This window comes from Rhagoletis pomonella, unplaced genomic scaffold (genome assembly GCF_013731165.1).
Source record: "Rhagoletis pomonella isolate Grant_MI unplaced genomic scaffold, Rhpom_1.0 Rhpom_scaffold_00011, whole genome shotgun sequence".
Classification (NCBI taxonomy): Eukaryota; Metazoa; Arthropoda; class Insecta; order Diptera; family Tephritidae; genus Rhagoletis; species Rhagoletis pomonella.
In genome coordinates, this window is record NW_023458565.1 from 16,493,293 (window position 1) to 16,512,275 (window position 18,983).

The following is an 18,983-nucleotide window of genomic DNA, read 5'->3' on the forward strand; positions in this document are numbered from 1 at the left end:
TGTAATACCACTCGTAACTACATATTGAACTCACTCGAATAGACGCCTCTTGCACCTCTGTGCTATAGCTCTTATCCACAAAATAATTATAAAGCAAATTGGCGGTTTGTGGCTCGTGCAGCAGCAAAATCATTTGATCTCTGCAATTTTTACCCTTAACATGGAATGTTAGCATCTCCAAAAACTCGATTAGCACAATTTCCTGTCGCACTGATGCCAGGAATGCAACCATTGTCGAAATCTCTTTAATATTCACATCTTTTTGCAGGTAAAAGCGCACAATAGCATACAGTGTGGCGCGTATGGTCTTCGCATCTTCTGGCGTTATACTATCCGGTGCAGTATAATGGTCGCGTACCACATCCAAGAAGAATTGTACGCCAAATTTCTTTCGAAAATACTTGCGATCATTTTTGATCATAGCACTCAGATACTGCACATGTCCAAGCGTTATTTGGAAATTCATGCGCGCCCAAATGTGAAAATTGAAAGCGATATCCGTGTATAGCACGTCTAGCAGCGTCGAATTTCCGTGCGAATTTCCACTCTCCGCTTTTTGTCCCTGCAGTGATTCTATGAAAAGATGTGTCGCCATGAGTGCATTTACATCGAACAAGCTGGGTGAACATTTCTGCAACATGGCGCCAATCATGGACAAACATTCGCTATTGAGCATATTCTCCTGGTTGTTATCATGACTGTGAGTTAGATAGCGCAGGAAGCAGATGAAGCTGGCGACAGGGAACTGTATCATTTTCCATTCTGAAAATATGCAAAGAACGTTTAAGGGATAAATTATTACAATTACTATTAAGCAGCGCATACCAGTGTACGAATTTGATGACAGCATTTCCCAATCAGAGAATTCATCTGCAGTTGGTGTACGTAACTGCTCGCCGCTACCCAGCGAATCATTTCCGTCTATGCTGGACAATGAAAAATCATCTTGTTGCTTTACAAGGCGATGCAAAATCGGCAATATAGCTTGTACGCCACCTATACTATTGATAGTATCCTGTATCTTAACTATTGCGCAGTGATGTGCGTTTATGAGCGATGGAAAACGGCCGCCTGGTATAAGATCTTGACAACTTTCGCTCCAATAACCACCGGGTGCATAACAGAATACAAAACGCGATGTCAGCTCGAGCAAATCATTGTCTTGCGAGAATATCGATGGGAAATGTATGCCCGCATCGAATATCGTTTTAATATTTGTGGTAGGTTCTGCTAAGAGAACAGCGCCTACCTGACCACGCAGACAAGTTTGCTCGCCAAACACAGTGTCTTGCATGCCGATGGGAAAATTTTTCACATTCGGATCGAATGATGTCTGTGTGCGTAGTGGTAGTGTAAAATAATTAGAAACCTATGGAGGAGAGTAGTAGAAGCAAGCTTATAGGATGACATGTATGATATATATTTTTAAAGTGTTGTTGTTGTAACAGCATTATGAAGCTCTGCCTAAGTATGAAGAGCGGGCTGAGGGCGTGGAAGACAAAGTCGAAACGTAAGGGTTACTAGTTGAACAATATGACAAGGTGTTTGGTTCGGAACGGATATGATCAGGAAGCAAATGAATTGTGGATATTCTCCAAGACGACTTTTTGAATTCGATAAATGTGACGCAGAGATTTCCGTTAAACAGTCGCGTCCATAGCTAGTGCTTCGCTTTTAGCTCAAAAAAGGGCATTCCCAGCTTTTTGGAGGCCAATAGTATGTTATGTCTACCACAAAGGAGTCGACACGCGATGGTGATCAAAACATACATATTTAGGTAGAAACACTCAGAGACATTTTCCGCTGGTACAACAACATCACACAAACCAGAAGTCACTTACATTAGTTGATAATGTGCGTTCGAGTAGACTTGGCAATACGCCTTTGTATGAACTACCCGTTTCTTGTGATGATGAACGCGGTAAAGGAGAACCTGTAGCACTGGACGTATGATGTTCGGCTTGATGGCCACGCATTGGTACTGCTGCCGAGCCAATTGAGCAAAAATTGAAAGGCTATTGAATTATGAAATACGATAATATTTAAAAATAATTGCGTGATAATACAAAGTATATACAAAGTATTTACCTCACTAATGGCTTGCACTTTCAGCGTAGCACTCAACTTTTGCATGAAATCAATGTAAACATTTATTTGACTATAGGAAAATGGACGTTTGGGAGGTGTGATAGCAACAGTAACATAATGCCATTGCCCGTCGAGCAGTGTTTTTGTATGTACTACCGATGTAAGATATTCGCGACGCGTTAATGCTGCCACAACCAAATTGCCGCTGTTCTGTATGAAAACCTCAAATCCAGTGTGGCTGGCAGTGCGCAAACTGTAGACATTAAAGTGAAGTTACTGACAGCCAAAATAATTATGTAAAGACTTACTTAAGTAACATGCGTCGACAATTTGGACGATCGCTGTCCTTTGCAGCCACAGCGCTTTTATCACCTCTCTTGCTCAATGTGTCTGGCTTCTCTTGTAGCCTTACAAGTATATGAAAAATGAAACCATATGAGCCAGACATTGACCAATTTTTAATATCAGGCACCATAATGCCATCATTCGACGCATTGATAGTAAAGAACTGCGTGCAAATATTGCTATTCGTAAGACTTTGCAATGAGCAGATGACTAGCGTTTGTAATAATTGCTTTGATTGTGGAAACCCGCTTTCTTCGCGCAACAGACTAAAAATACGTTTCAACTCAATGGGAATGATACTAACTTTGCTTAGTTCTTCAATAAGTTTAATGAAATTTTGTATGCAGCTTTCGGCGAGTTTTTCATACTGATGCAAGCACTCACAAACAGCTTTAATGGTGCGATTATCACAAGCGGCTGATTTACTAAAGTGGAAGAGGTTACGTTGTAATTCGTAGGCAAAGTATACATGTAGTAACGAAACACTTACGTCGCATAATTGCTGGTACAGCCACGTAGTATCACATCACTAAGATAAATTTGTGCACGCTCATCCATTTCCGGCAGCCATTCGATTAGTTTCACCACAACTTCCGGTAGCACCATCAAATTGGTTTGTTCATTGTAGGCCATATTGAAACATGCATCCAATAGTGTATCCGTAGGTACTGCTAATGCTTTCAGGCTCTTAAAAAATTTCTCTATTTTATCGTACACACGCAAATGCTCAGCAATGTCAGGTGAATTGCGTGTAATCACCGCTAATGCTTTTGTTGTAGCACATAATATGGGCGCATAATTCATATTCCAGCCCTGTAAAAAGAATACAAATTTAATAAGAAACATATATATCAGGCGATATTTTATGCACACCCACCTTGATATGCTTTGGAATGCTTATTAACGCATCTACAAGCGTTGTATCGGCAATAGCTTCACAAATAATATGCGCTTTTACACCATCGGCGAGGAAAAGACACACATTTTCCACTGTAGCGGCAAGCGCATTAACATCCACAATTGCATCGCTTGCTTCATCATCGCTGGCGATTTCAAAAGTAGCGCCATTGCCGCTTACGAAATTATCGGTAGTTAGTAGCGCTTGTAGAGCATCACAGTAAAGTTGTATTAAAGTAACTAAATCTATTTGGCGCTATTGGAACAGGAAAAAAGGACGGAACTTACAATTTTGAAAAGCTTAAATTATTGCATGCTGGAATACTCACTTCTTCTGGACTAGATTTTTGTAATACAATAACCATTAAAGCACAGCATTTCAGTGAAACTGCACGCAACTCGCTGGCACTTTCCCATTGAGAGATGATTTTCATAATAACCGAAACAGTAGCAGGGCAAATGGCGCGCATTCCGTTACGCTGTGTCGATGAATGGATTGATAGGGATTTTTGTCTTAGTAAAAACTTCAAAACTATCTCAGCAAAAAATCATTTTTTTTTTTCTTGATATGCTATTCAATATTAAATGATTAATGGTCTGCTTGGAAGCAGAGCAGCTTCTATAATCAGCTAACAATTTACTAAATGATATTGAAATAATAAAACAAAAGCGATTTTCGGAAAAAACGAAGATAAATGAGAAAATTTATTAATTTTCAAATGAAACACTGAGAGCATTAAATGGCTTAGCTCTAAGAAATGAGGTGAAATATTTTCTGTTTAGCATTTTAATATGTAAATTCTCTTTACTGAGTGATTTTTGCAGTTTGCATGGTAAAGACTCGAGCCAAAAACGCAAAAAAAAGAAAAATCCGGGAAATATACATTTTCTAAGAAGTTTTCAAAATACATGACTTTTATACCATTTCTACTCTCAAGGCCTCAAATAAGAATATATTCCACAGTTTCAAGATCTTTTCAAAGCACAAAACACCAATTAAAATTATAACAAATTAAAGCGATAGAATGTTATTAACAAAAACAAAGTTAAAAGATAAATACAAATATTAAATAGCATTGCTTTCTATATTTCTCAAAGAACCACTCACCAAATTATCACAGATTTCTTGCCCTTCACCACAATTTGTTGTACTTTTGGTAGTCATAGATGTTAGCGATTTCTGCAAGTGTGTTTGTACAGAATTTGCTATCGTTTTATACATACACAAGTACAAATGTTTTTTTTTTGTTTTGAAATTCAAGTTGTTAAGTGGCAACAAAAGCACAGCACGGTAAAATTAAATACGTATATGAAATTAAGGAAATAAGAAGCATTTACAATGAGGATAGGAAAGGGTTAAAATGCGAAATGTTAGATTGTTGAAAAAGTTGATGGAAAGGCCATAAAACTATGCACAAAGACTAACAAATGTGCTAACAATAATTTTAATAAACTTAATAAAAAAAATTTGTGATGATTTCAAGTATTTAAACCTTATGCACAATTTAGGTAGATATACATTCGATAAAAGAAAATTATCGTAAAAATAAAAAAATGTTAAAAGCGCACACACACCTAAGTATGAACACAAAAACATATAAACAGCGCATAATTTTCACAACTTAAACATAGTCAATAATTAAATATACCCTGTAACATTGCCTACTACCTGTGATCCACATATAACAGCACCTAACGCATTCACTAGACATTCTCCAATAGTTGGGAATTTTGTGATTCCCTCGTTTTGGAAACAATCTGCAACAACAAAGTGGAATGCTTTTAAGTTATTACATAGTCATTTTAATATAAATTCCTTTGCAAACCATAAATGAAGGGCACAATTTCCACATGCACTGTGTGCGGCTTATATGGTATTTTATGATAATCTGCATAGACACCACGCAAGAAGCTACGCCAAGTCAAATAAGGATCATACATTACTTCTAGAAATTGTGAAAAGCTGCGAAATAGATGATTTACTTGCATTGAAGCTTGCTGGCGAGACATACACTGTGGGAAAATAAATGTAATTTAATTTATTATATAAATTCAAATAAAGTCTGTAGAAATAGTCAGATTTAGACCGTAGGTAACATATTGATTGCTGGAAAAACTTACCTAAGCGGGGAGTAGTAGTGGCGCTACAACAACAATAAGCCTAGTCGTTAATTCTAAAAATTTAGTAGATATATCTGAATGTATATATGTATGTATGTACATATAAATATGTGATATCGAAGCAAAACATCGATATTTTCGAAGCATCGATGTTTTTCCGACATCCCTACTTATGTGAACATGGAGGTGTACTTGCATGTAACCAATGTTCATTTGAAATTTAAATCCATAATTATTATTTCACTCACGTCCTAATCACAAATTTGTTGTTGGGTTTTCACATAGTTTAGATTACAGGTTAATACTCGTTGCACTGCTATAAAACCTATACAAATAGGTAGGGGTTTTGTTATCTACCTTTTCCTGGTATAATAATGATTTGCTGATAGCTATTGCAGTGCTGCTTAGTCATTTTTATCAGCAAAAGACATGAATATACCGTATTTTATGACTTTGTCTAGTTATTAAAAGTTTAATGACACTATCTGCAGATATAGATATCTTGGCGGCGGTTTAGTAAAATATATATATATTTTTGTATCATAAAATAAAAGTAGATTCGCGTTTTTGAAAGCCCCAAATAGTAAAGAAGTTCTTCTTAAAGCTCCCTCGATAGTCGCTTCAACGCAACCGGAACAACCCAAGATTTACCTAAAGCTCTTCCTCGTACTAGTAACTACATACATATGTATGTATATACAAAGTGCATGCAATCATGTACCAAAACATTGTCAATATTATTTTATTTTTTTTGTTTACCTCTTTGAAAGTATTCGCCAATATAGCAATCAAATTCGATTTATACTCATATTTTATAACAGCCAAAATATTATCAAAATGTCGACAAATTATCACCAAGCAATCAACCAGCACCGCAATCTGAAGTAATTGCTCATCGTCCAAAGGGCCCTGAAAGATAGGACGCACAACAAGATATGCCTTAACTTACGAATTCTTATCAAATATATATAGGTATGTAGGTATTTATATGATTTTTTTTTTTACATTTACGCACATTTTCGCTAGCATCGCGCGCGATTATAATAAATTTTCCAATAGCTGGTAACAACTCATCCGGTAGACGTCCCAGATGTGGACCATTATCCGGACGCACTTCATGCCACAGCGGCAGATCATCACTCGTAAAATCCACCGGCAATTGGCTCTTCCAGATGTTTACAAAACGTTGAATGAATTCACGAAAATAGGACTCGTCATTCTGTTTTTAATGCAAAACAAAGAAGACCAAAATATAAATAAACACAAAAATTTAAAACATAAATTGGGTAGAAAGAGCGATCTAAAGAGAGCACAATTAGCGTTAAATGAGCGTATGCGGCGATTCCAGAGAGCAACGCAAGGTTTATTTATTTTGTGGGTGGGTTGGCGGCCGCATTGTAATGCAGCTTGAGCCTCAGATTTCGTTGGTGGTGGGCCGCCGGGTGGTTTTTTGTTATCAGTATGTAAATTATGTTTATCTACAATGCGCAATGTTATATAAGCTTATGGCCTTCTAAGAAAAAAGTAATGATAATAAATAGATAAAACCTTGTATGTAGTTAACCAGCGTCTATTCAATTATGGTTATCGTCTAACTGCAATCCCCGCTCAGGGAATTTTAATTTTTTGCACTTTTTTATTTTATATGTGCAGTGTTTATTTGACAGAACTTTGCGTAGGAGAGCAGCGTTGTGACGGCCAATGGTATTCCCCATTCACCTTCTATGGAATTATGGATGATTAATGCTTCAAACACGCCCATAAAATAATTGCGGTTTTCGGTAATTTCGAGGCGCACCAAAAGGTGATAAACTTAACGCTATTTGTGCTTTCCAATAAGCTGCAATTAATTTTTGCACAGCTTTTATGCGTTTTAGGTCTTTTTTCAGTACTCGCCTTGGTCGTGTACTGCACCCACAAATTGTAGATATCCTTTTTACTTTCCATTATGCGACACTTTTCACTGAATTTTAGTTGCACTCATTCAATAGAGTTTGCTTTAAACATTTGCTTTTATTTGTTTACAAAACTACACGAATAATACACAAATTTTTCTTTTCACCGGAAAAAATCGCAGCCACGGAACAAATGCATTTGAAGAAATGTAAATTCACCACAGCTGACAACAAGCAAATGTCAAATGGGATAGGAGCAGTGTTGGAACTTGGCGCATGCGGTGAAGTTACTCCTAAATAAAATCAAGGGTCGGCAAATGGCAGGCTACCCTAGCTACCACAGGGTGACGACCTGTCGTTGGAAGTATACAGCTTCCTCTCCGTTTTTTTTTTTTGCTCCGCAACGGCACCCTTTTTCACCCCCTTCAGCAAGCCTTGGGGCAAACACAAACAAACGTTATTGACAATATAGATGCAAAATGTTCGGCTGGTTTAAATTAGGCTGGGCTTGTTTGGGGCCAACGCTGGCAAGTAGGACATAACGAACAAAGTTTCCGACTTTTCAGAACACCGCCTGCCGAACAGCATTGGGGTGCATTCTGATGTCGATTTTACGCCATCAACTTGCAAAAATGCAATTTTATACGCGATTTCTGCTCATCTCTAAGCCGAGAACATGCTAACACAAGAATGATAGAATACAAGATTGCGCCGATCAGAGAGGATTTTTGAGAATAACTTTTGTGTGACGTCACACTGGTGCAATTGCGAGAGAGAAATGCCAAAACGTGAGCAAGAATGGAAGAAGAAGAAAAAATGTTGCAAGGAAAACGTAAACAAGTTGCACCAGTGTGACGTCATGCAAACCACGATTCTGCCAAATTCGTTAAGAGAGGAATAGCGGTCCGAGATCGGCGCAACCTTTGTATTCTCTCAATCGTGATGCTAACAGAGACTTGCTAGTCACCTCCTAGGCACGTTAGAAAGAATATCTAGAGATCTTTCAAATTCAGAGATCTACATCGCACAACTTCTGAACCCGAAATTCTATAGACAAGGCAAAAAAGATATTCACTGAAAGACAATCACCTCCTTTACTAACTCACGCCCCGTGAATGCCGTCATTAGGTTTAACCATCATCCATCCCAGACGAAGAGCTTCTGTTGCCACGTAAATCTGGTGGAACTAGATATTGTAGCAGGTCTAACTTTTATTTATCCCGACCCAACTTTGTCCAGTTTGTGCGTCCAGCCACCTCATCATTTGCCCTCCGCAACCTTGTCAGGTAACAACATCTTTGCTCTGGGTATGGGTAATATTTGTTTGACCCAGAGAAAATTTTTAATTTTTCATAACTGTCTACAACTTAGGCATATGCACTACAGTAGTGTATTGCTAAAAAGCAGCATGTTACTCCTAAACCCAGACGAATTCAGAAGTATCCCAAATGAAAACAAATCTAATAAGCTTTTCTAGCAACGCTGTTCGTTGACAAATGTATATTGTTCGGGATCATCCGGAAGCAGTTATGGATTTTCCGGGGCCATTTCTGAACTAGTTTGGGCCTAGTTCAATACTTTTTCGGGTCTATTTTGGGATCAGTCCGGAACTTCTTCGGGATCATTTTGGGACTAGTTAAGGACTATGTTGAGAGAAATTAGGAGCTAGTTCGTGACGCAGATGCTTCCATATCAAATAGTATTTGTACCACATACTCACGCCTTTAATATAATTTTAACACCCTAAACAATACGCACTATTCTTTATTTCAATACAAATTACACTGTAGGGAACATATTGAGTTTAGAAATGACACAAAAAACGCCGAAACAAGTAACTTAATATTGGGTCGCAGATAACGAATCTGTATACCGTTATTTATATATTTATATATAAATTTATATATTTTCCAAGATATTTTCATTTTTATGAAAAAATTCAATTTTAACAATTAAAACAATGAAGCGATGAAATGGGCAAGAAATAATGTTACTCATACGCCCATGTAGTACCATACATGGCCGAACTCGTATATGAGCGAATCTCACGAGTTGTTCCTTTTTCAGTGTCACTTCTTTCTCTCGCCAGAATAAAAAACGCTAAAGCATTCTTCTTGCATATATTTAAATCAGTGTTTTTTCAGAAAAAAGAAAAATAAAAATTAAATCAAGTATTTAAACAATTTCAGCCTTAAAACGTTTTTTAGGCGAAAAAGTAACAAAATTACAAATTTTTTCATTGTCACTCGTAAAAATCATAATCATGCTTTTTTTAAAAAAACTTATGTAGAAAATTTTGCAAATCGAATGTTTATATTAGAGGCAATGAAAGTTGGCATCATATACAACATTCCTGTGAAGCTTCAAGAATGTGGCACCCAATTACATGTAGGAGGTAATAAGGTATGTATCAACATATGGGTGTCAGACAAAAGCATTAAGAAGGTAGTATTGTAAAATACTTCAAATTCAGTGCGTGCCTTCTCTTTTGCCCTAGTGCGTTTTTTGATTGGATGAAAAGAGAAGGCACACCCCTGTTGCGCACTTTCGCCACAATTATAACGAGTTGTCCCTTCTTGTTATCTACGTTCTTTGATCCAACCATGTGCAAAACCTTTTCCAGCTTGAATTTGCATATTCTCTCCAAGAACTAGTCTTTCTACTTGTGATTTATTTAAATAAAACATGTAAGATTTGGTTGAAACTTTTTAGCCGTTTTTTTTTTGCCATTTAGCCGGTTGGTCCAAAAAGTTCTGGCAACACTGATGAGCACGAGTTGTTATTTTTTATTTTTATTTTTAGTTTATCTTTTTTAAGTTTTCATTTAAATACTATTTCGCGATGGAATCTTGTTCTTTACACAAAACGGAAGATGAAACACCGTTTAGTCGAAAAATGTAACAACTCGTCAGATTTTTTCATATACTCGGAGGTACATGGCGTATGAATAACATTCTCGGCTTATTCCAAAATCAATGAATTTTTTTCGCATATTTTAGAAATAAATGCTAAATTTAGTGCATCTTAAAAAAAAAATAATTTTTTAAATTATAGGGCCTGTGCCACTCTGGATGGACAACGATGAGGTGAATAAAAATTTTCGAGCCGGTAGGACTAGTGGAAAATTTGACGGCAAACTTCAAACTTACCTGACGGTTTTGATAAGTTTTTTGTTATAATATACGTAATTGCCAAGGCGTATTTAACAAGGTGGTGTTGGCCGTATATAAGTAAAAAATTACACTAACAAATTATACGCTGATGTCCATACTGTCATTGGTATGAGTTACAACAAACACATCATTTTGACGTAATGGCCTCCACGGCGAAAAACTCAGCTGTCGCCCCAACACCACCTTGTTTAATACACCTTGCGTAATTGCTAAGACGTCTTGTGCATTATATTACTTTTACCAGTGTTTTGGATATTTTTGAATAAAATTCAATCGATTTTACACAAGAAAAATTTAACTAATTATTTTTTTAAAATGCATATTTTTTCAGCATGTTTTTGATATTATTCGTGCATATTTATGTGTATTTTTTATTTTATAGTGCATATTTTAAGCGCTTAAAATCGTGTCTTTACGGCATACATATTTTTGGTTGCACAAGTTATTAAATTGTTCATTTCTATTTTTTAAAGAATAAATAATTAGTTGAATGCGATTAATTAGATACTGCTTGCTTCACTTCAATAATCTTTCTTAGTTCCCTGTAGGACAGTAAAGATTGAATATGAAACGCGCACGATAGCCAGAAAGAATTGCATATTCACGGGTTTTAGGCCGCCAGCGGTGAGCTGCAAAAAAAAAAAAAGTTGTAGTAATTTTTTAAGCGCGAATAAAAGCGTAATAAAACTATTTTGGAGTTTTTAAAAATCAGATATAATTTGCATATATAATTTTATATATATAAGTACCTCCAGTGGCTTTTGACCAACAGCCATTATAACAACAATGTACTTGCGAAAGTCCTTGCCCCGATCTACCCAATTGCAATTATAAGCGGCGTGAGCTATATTTAAACCCTATGAAGCAAAGTAAGCGGGTTAATTGTAAACATATACGTAAACATATGTACATACGTATGTATGTGTTAAAATGTGAAATCTCAGGCATAAATATGTACCTCAATGTAAAAGCTATTGGCTAACCAAAAGATAATATATGTTGAGAAAATTACAATAAAAACCAGTTGAACATCTGTAATCATAAATGCTAAATTATATTCCTGCAAATATTAAAATGAAATAAAATTAAATTTAGCTCATGGAAAATAAAATAGAATTTGACTTAACCCTGTTTTGAGAATCTACATACACTGCCGAAACAAAGTATTGGCACAGCAATAATTTTTATTCTAATTTTTTCCGCCAATTTTGTATAAAAATATGATTTGTTCAACAACAAAAAACATAAAAACATAATTCCTAAATTTTGTGCAAACGCAGACGGTTATCTTCTCAGCAACTTTCAGTAAAGTTATCAAAGCAGGGTTAATACTTTGCTACAGCGAATTTGTAGCAATTTTGCATTCCTTACCATATTTGCATAAACGATTATGACGCAAGGTATTATACAAAAAATGCTGACATCTACAAAATTTCCAGCAGAAAATAATACTTCCAAATCCCTGTGAAATCTGAAAAAAAAAACAATTACATAAATACGTACTAGAGGTACGGTTTGCACGTAAACAAAAAAAGTTCGCTGTTCACGCCTGAGTCAAAAATAGTATTTGTATATAGTAATTTCGAAAAAATAATTAAATTTGTTTGGCAGAATCTAGGTGTCGCCTTTTTAGATTTTTTAGCGACACTTTCATTCGACAATAACCACAATTTTTTTTAATAGTTCTACTGGAATAGTCCAAATACTTCCTTAGCAAAAATTTTTTTCTTTTTTTATATTTATATACTTTTAATTTTTTTATTTTCGTTTAATTCTTAGGTTTTATTGTTTATAAAGTAAAGAAATATATATCCATATTTTTTTTTTTAATTTCATTTAGTTTTTACAAACTTATTTTATTTTTAATGCATTTTTTTCTTTTTAGTTTTTATTGTCAGAAAAAGAAATATATAAATCACTTAATTAAATTTTTTTGTAGTTCTTTTTTAATTTTATTTTTGGCGTTTTTTAATAGAATTTCCTTTTAATTTTTGGATCATATTAATTTAAATTTTTGCGTTTTTTAATACAATTTGCTTTTAACTTTTGAACTATATTATTATAAAAAGAAAACTATTTTTTTTTTTAATTTCATTAGATGTTTAGAATTTGTTGTTTTAAAAAAAGCAAACTATATAAAGCTTTTTTTTTTAATTTTATTTTGTTTTAAGAGACCTCCTTTTGTTATTGTTATTGTTTTTTATTTTAAAAAGAAAAATACATATTTTTTTATTCTTAATACATTTTTAGGAAATTATTTTATTTTGATTTTGCTTTTTGTATTAAATTTTTTCGCGTTGTTTAATTTACTTTTATTTTATTTTCTAGATTATATTATTATAAAAAGAAAAATACTTTTTTATTTAATTTAATTTTCTTTTAATTTTTAGATTTCATTGTTTTAAAAGGAAATATATATTTTTAATATCATTTAATTGTTAGAAAAATTATTAATAATTTTTTTGTTTAAATTTAATTTTCTTTATTTTTTAAGCGGATTTCCACCAAGGCTTAACTGCGGTTTATGTCTATTGGAAAAAGGAGATTACAACTCGAAGGGGGTAATTCCACCTATTAAGTAGAAGCAAATGAAAAGAAAAAAGCAAAAATTAAAAAAACCGAAACTTGCCGATCACCCTATGTTAAAATTCTTGGAACTTAATTTGAACTCTTTACTGCCGTTTGGCCTTTGGTGGAAATAGGCTATCAGACAAAATTTAGTTAAAATTTTTTTGGAAAAATTTCGATCCAAACTAATCTTTAAAAAAATATACATACATATGTATTTACTTTTTAAATTTAATTTGATTTGTAGAAAACTTATTGCCAAAAGACAAACAGAATAACGCTACGACCTTCTCGTTAGCAGTTTATTCAATTAGTCTTTCGAAAGGCAGAGAGGAGCTTTCAAGATACATAGTAGCCAAAGTTGGCATCTGCCTTACTTACCAAGACTTTTGTGGACTTGGGAGCTTTCCCATCTTTTTTTACCCCCTGCATATCCCCCTATTACCCTATTGCTGTGCCGTGACATAGCCCCAAGTGGCATAACCCAAACTTTAAAATGTGGCATTATGTCACTCCTTTTTTACTTGAGGATATGCCACTTTATATATATATTTACATATATATTTCTAGAGAGCTGTAAAGGGACGAAATATTTATATTTTTAATAGAAAATTTCTTTTAAATTTTTTGAGCGTTTTTTTATGTGATTTTTTTTTTTCCTTGAGAGCTGGAAAATATGCTTCGGGCTTAAAAGTGGCATTATCCCAAGTAAAAAAATTGGTTTTTTTTTGTCACTCTACAAGGAGTGACATAGTTCCAAATTTGAAAATTTGCGTTGTGCCTAGCATTTTTGCACCGAGAACTATTAGAAAAACTAATACATATATAGATACTTACTTGATGATCAGCACATGCTGTTGTATGCATTTTTTGATACATTCTAAACCTTCCAGCTCATTCAATTCGTGCATATTACCCAATTTCTGCTGCAGATCTTTCATAAGGAAAATACCAAATGATATAGATATCAAAATCACACACAAATAGGAAACATATGACAATAGGACGATCGGAGCAAGCCAAAGGGCTTGCAACACGGAAATTATCTCGTAGTATGGACTTGTGTACAGGTCGACAAATGGCAATCGCACTTCAACTAGGTATTCTGTAAAGAAGTATCGGGTAGTACGGGACGCATTTTTTTGTTTTTAATATTCTTCTTACTTTTATTCGTACTACTACTGCTGGTCAGCAGTTGTATGGCGGAAATATAGAATATACAGACTATCATGATGCCGAATATAGTTTTAGATGCACGTCGCGTTTTTCGTGTGTATTCTTCTAAGTTTTTAATTGTTACTTCGTCATTTTCCGACTACGTAAAAGGTGGAGATGTTTGATTGATTGATTCGTAAGTATTGTTTTTTAAAAATGCGCATCTCAATTGCACTGGAAAATTTATTGAATGTGCCAAACTTACCCGTAATTTGTGGTACCAATTGTCGATATCGTTGAAAAAGTCCAAGAACTTCTTTTGTTTAGATAACACCACAAAAGTGCGGACTGTTATTGTAATCATACCCGAAACTTTAAATAAATTCGCTACCACTTCATCGAAATTATGCCAAATTAGATAAATTCTATAGATGGTAGCGAAACAGCAAAAAGTTGGCATAGCGAGCAAAAAGAGCGCGCGCTTTGGGTCACCCAGATAGCCAACACGCTTCATATACACCAAATTAATGTTGTACAATTGCTCACAAAAGTACATTTCGATGGCGCAGAAGGGTCCGTCTATTTTGATGCAAATAAACTTTGTACATATATCGAATTTCCGCAAAGAACAATGAACGTCCAAGCGTGGAAGTTCGGCTTATATAGGCAATTACGGTATACTTTTCGCACATTTAATTACATAGCAGATCTGCTTTCTTTTGGAAATGTGCAAATTGTGTGGGTGTGTGTGGTCCCACAAAATAATCAAACTAATTACTATTTTGTAGCGTAAAATCACATAGTTAGTTATTCAATGCCAATAAACGATCCTAGCAGAAATGACAAATAATTATAAACCTTTCTTAATTGCTTGCCAATTTATTGTTAAAATAAAAGCTTGAGACTTTTCCAGCAGAAGCTTATGGTCAAAAAGGTAGCTAGGGATATTTGTGTCGCGTTTCAAAATTTGTATTTGACATAGAGAAAAAACTATTTTCCGTATAAAATTAAAAAAACAATATTTTTCGATTGGAAAACTCTATTTCATTTCATGAAACTTCTAATAAAAATAGCCCATTGTTTATTTAAAAAAATCTAACTAAATTTTTACGATTTTTTATGGGTCTTCCACTGCATATTTGGGATTTTTGAGGGACCCATAAAAATTAGTTTATATTAAATTTTTTTTTGAATAATGGGGTATTATTTCTTGAAGTCGATTAAAGCGAAGCAGATAAAAAAATTTAGATTTTCAAAGAATTTATACCATTTCTATGAATTTTTATTTTTTTCATATAAAATACATAGCAAACTTAGAGCAATGTCCAAATATTTTTTTGTTTCAAAAAAGGGGTATACTTTTGGTTTTATACAACAATCCTAGGCGGTAAAAGCATTAAAATTCCCACTTCCTTTGTTTTTCTAACCACCCTAGTGCGCATACATTAGGCATATGACTTTTCTTATTAATTACATATACTTACGAGAAAAAAAAAATGTTTACTGAAAAAAACCATATGTCCAATTATCTTCATCTAAAATGCAAAAAGCTGCAACTAACAATTTTTTTGCATAAAAATTCGATGAAATGCATCATAATAAATCAATAAATAAATTGTGGATTTTTTGTTAGTTACGGCATTTTGCATTTTAGGTGACGATATGTATACATATGGGGCAATTCAAGTCAAATATCCCAAACGCGCTGAGCGGACGAAAAATGGGAAATAAAATTCAAAAACTACGATTCCTACAGATTTTTGTACCGGCTATCCGATGGTGCTATGCGCTTTCGAAAATTTTCCCACTTTCATGGTGAAAATTCGACCGGAAATTTATTTGCAGTTTTCCTCAAGCGAAAGATCAGGTCTTTTTACATAGAAATCATTGATGGAGAAATTACGTTTTTATTTTTCCGGATTATAAAATGTTTTAAGAGTCGCCTCATCGGTTGTTGTCATTGTCCATGCTTCTGCGCGATATACCAGCACGGCCATGTTGAGTGACTTATACATAGAGTTTGATATTTTTACAACGAGAGAGAACTTTACTTCTCAATTGCATACTCCACTTGTTGGTAAGAGTAGTTCTGCGTTTGATTTCAAGGCTGACATTATAATTGGTGTTAATGCTGGTTCCCAAATAAACGAAGTCGTCTACTTTTTCAAACTTGTAACTGTCAACAGTGACGTGTGTGCCGAGACGCGTATGCTCTGACTCAAGGTGTATTAAACAAGGTGGTGTTGGGGCGACAGCTGAGTTTTTCGCCGTGGAGGCCATTACGTCAAAATGATGTGTTTGTTGTAACTCATACCAATGACACTATGGACATCAGCGTATAATTTGTTAGTGTAATTTTTTACTTATATACGGCCAACACCACCTTGTTAAATACGCCTTGCTCTGACTATTTGTGTGATGACAAGAGAAACTTCGTTTTGTCCTCGCTCACCACTAGATCCATTCGCTTTGCTTTTCTCTCTATTTTTGAGTAGGCAGAGCCGACATAGCCCTTGTTATTACCGATAATATCGATGTCGTTGGCATACGCCAGCAATCGTACGCTCTTTTAAAGTATTGTGCCTGAGCCATTCAGTTCTTATTATCTTCTCCAACATCAGATTAACACGAGAGGGAGTCACCTTGTCTGAAACCTCGTTTGGTATTAAACGAACGTATAAGAACGTTCTTACAGAAGAAAATTGGAGGCACTTCAAAGATGCCATGTGGAAATTAAGTTAATGAATATTTTTTTAACGTAATGACATGAATATTTTTTAATGCCCAACTTTGTCATTTAATGCCAAGTGGAAATTCAGCATTACTCTCACATACAACTTTCGGTCGTTTTTCCTGTCGGCCAGCAATTCAAACTCTTCGCACTCAGGTATTTCGGTCCCTCTCTTCTTATTGCGGCAAATACGTTCCGCTTCTCTCTTCATTTCCTTAAAATGGTCCCACATGGTTCGCGTTGCGCCCGATCGCAGCGTGGCTCTGTAGTAGCATCTTTTTTTCCTGTCGTGAATGAAGGTAACGATATTATAAAAAAATTTTATTTGCTTTGAAAGCAAACTCGAAAGATATGTATGAGTAAAGTTACTCAGATTTAAATTGATTTTTGATGAGTAATCAGAATCTGTCTAATCAGGCTTTTTTATTAATCAGGATATTGATTAATTAAAAATTATTTAATCGATTACTTGCATGTCTCTAATTTATACAAAGAGCGTTGGGATTGATGCGTCGAGTACGGCAACGCTCGTCTGCATGTGTCGGGCATTTTAGTAGAAAATCCCAGGTGAATTTCCGTTATTCGGCCTAACGGAATGCTTATTATTCAAGCTATCAAAATCCGTGGTAAATCGATGCATGGGGCGTGTCGTATGTTATGCCAACGAATGCACATCCAATGTGGTGCGCTTAATAAAAATGGCAAGTGATGAAACGGACTCATTTTCATAAGGCTAGACATTTTTAGAAAAGTGCTTTAATTTTTATGAATTTGGGTGTTCAACTTTCCTTTTGCTTGAATTATAAAATATCTGTCTGAGTGCATAATAAAATATATACATTTAAACTATAACTACATACATATGTACAAACCTGCGTTCACAAATATTAAAAAAGCCATCAACAGCCTGCTAAATGCATTTATTTCTGTTTTTGTTTATTATTGTTTGATTTTTTACGGTTTTTTTTTATTGTTTCAATTCTAGTAGCATTACAATATTGTATTATATAATAGTAAATTAATAAGTTTCATTTAAAAATGTTGCACTTTTCGCAAATTATTTGCTTTAATTTATAATATTAGGCTTTCTTCGTTTATTAGAATTTTTATTGGTTTAATGTAGATTTGATTTAGGTATTCAGTTTTTTTTTGTTTTTTTTCATAATTTAGAAGTGCAAATGCGAATGCGTAAAACATATTTTTTTTTAGTTATGTATGAGCGCATATATGTATGTATGTATGTTTAATAATTGTAAAAAAGGAAATCACCGCTTCATACTTTTTACTATTGTTTTGTTGCTTGCGTTTTTTATTTTGGTACAAGAGTAAGTATTTAGGTACATACGTATGTATATGTACTTATTTTGCTCCATACATACATATGTACGTATTTAGAGAAATGTTTTTTGTGAGGCTCTTAATGCTTTTTTTTGCCAAGCTTATATTTGTTAGTTAATTTATGGCTAAATAAAGTCGTTTTAATGTTTTGTATTTTTATCTTTTGTTTACGTAATGCTGCAACTAGCTTTGTTGTTGTATTCTTTATCGCATTAAATATTTAAAGTTTAGTTTTTTCAATACATAACTTTCCTGATTTTCATTTATTTTTATTTTTTTTGTTTGTTTAAGTGTAATTACATACTAGCATTTTAATAAATATGAATGAGACTTTTGTAGAAGAAAATTTTATTCACTTTTTCGCTTAATATTTTTATATGCTTACTTTTGTTTTATAATATTTTTAAAGCTGTGAGTTTGCGTACGCATTTACTTATGCTAACATATAATTTATGTTTACATAAAAATTAGTTTTACATAAGTTAATATCGTGGCCTTCCCTATGCGTTGATTTTTTAATCTTATTTTTATTAAAATAAAATTTGTTACTTACTTACTTGTTTTTTTTTTTATATAAATATATTTGTTTCTTCAAATTCAAAAGGAAATGAATGCATTTTATCTGGCAAGCAAAGAACGAGAGCGCGTGGGCGTGTGAAAGCTTATTTTTAA

General features: G+C 34.1%; 2 protein-coding genes across 2 annotated transcripts in view; both read right to left on the reverse strand.

The window, feature by feature from the left end:
- The window catches only part of LOC118747186 (neurobeachin-like protein 2), a 172,223-nt gene extending 164,664 nt beyond the window's left edge, over nt 1-7,559 (reverse strand). The window contains exons 1-14 of the mRNA XM_036481176.1: nt 7,348-7,559; nt 6,467-6,670; nt 6,211-6,360; nt 5,157-5,343; nt 5,000-5,088; nt 4,439-4,510; nt 3,660-3,809; nt 3,311-3,586; nt 2,924-3,246; nt 2,397-2,858; nt 2,089-2,341; nt 1,842-2,015; nt 826-1,369; nt 35-762 (exon numbers count right to left, since the gene is read on the reverse strand). Coding sequence (XP_036337069.1) covers nt 35-762; nt 826-1,369; nt 1,842-2,015; nt 2,089-2,341; nt 2,397-2,858; nt 2,924-3,246; nt 3,311-3,586; nt 3,660-3,809; nt 4,439-4,510; nt 5,000-5,088; nt 5,157-5,343; nt 6,211-6,360; nt 6,467-6,670; nt 7,348-7,398 — 3,663 coding nt within the window. The 5' untranslated portion in view covers nt 7,399-7,559. The remainder of the gene's footprint in view (nt 1-34; nt 763-825; nt 1,370-1,841; nt 2,016-2,088; nt 2,342-2,396; nt 2,859-2,923; nt 3,247-3,310; nt 3,587-3,659; nt 3,810-4,438; nt 4,511-4,999; nt 5,089-5,156; nt 5,344-6,210; nt 6,361-6,466; nt 6,671-7,347) is intronic.
- Nucleotides 7,560-10,908: 3,349 nt separating this feature from the next.
- LOC118747036 (odorant receptor 49b-like) lies at nt 10,909-15,167 on the reverse strand. Its single transcript, XM_036481028.1, has 7 exons — nt 14,508-15,167; nt 14,252-14,402; nt 13,925-14,192; nt 11,891-11,990; nt 11,478-11,579; nt 11,269-11,376; nt 10,909-11,148 (listed from the first exon to the last, which is right to left on the reverse strand). Exons 1-7 carry the CDS (start codon nt 14,796-14,798, stop codon nt 11,041-11,043), a joined length of 1,128 nt encoding a protein of 375 aa, XP_036336921.1. The 5' UTR covers nt 14,799-15,167; the 3' UTR covers nt 10,909-11,040.
- Between the last annotated feature and the right edge of the window lie 3,816 nt (nt 15,168-18,983).

What these genes read in the sequence shown, in the direction of transcription:
- LOC118747036 (XM_036481028.1), bottom strand. Translation starts at nt 14,798, where the DNA reads ATGTACTTTTGTGAGCAATTGTACAACATTAATTTGGTGTATATGAAG. An exon ending in CAGTAGTAGTACGAATAAAA is followed by an intron (nt 14,193 to 14,251) that starts GTAAGAAGAATA and finishes ACTTCTTTACAG; the next exon opens with AATACCTAGTTGAAGTGCGA. An exon ending in TTGGTCAAAAGCCACTGGAG is followed by an intron (nt 11,149 to 11,268) that starts GTACTTATATAT and finishes TTTTTTTTGCAG; the next exon opens with CTCACCGCTGGCGGCCTAAA.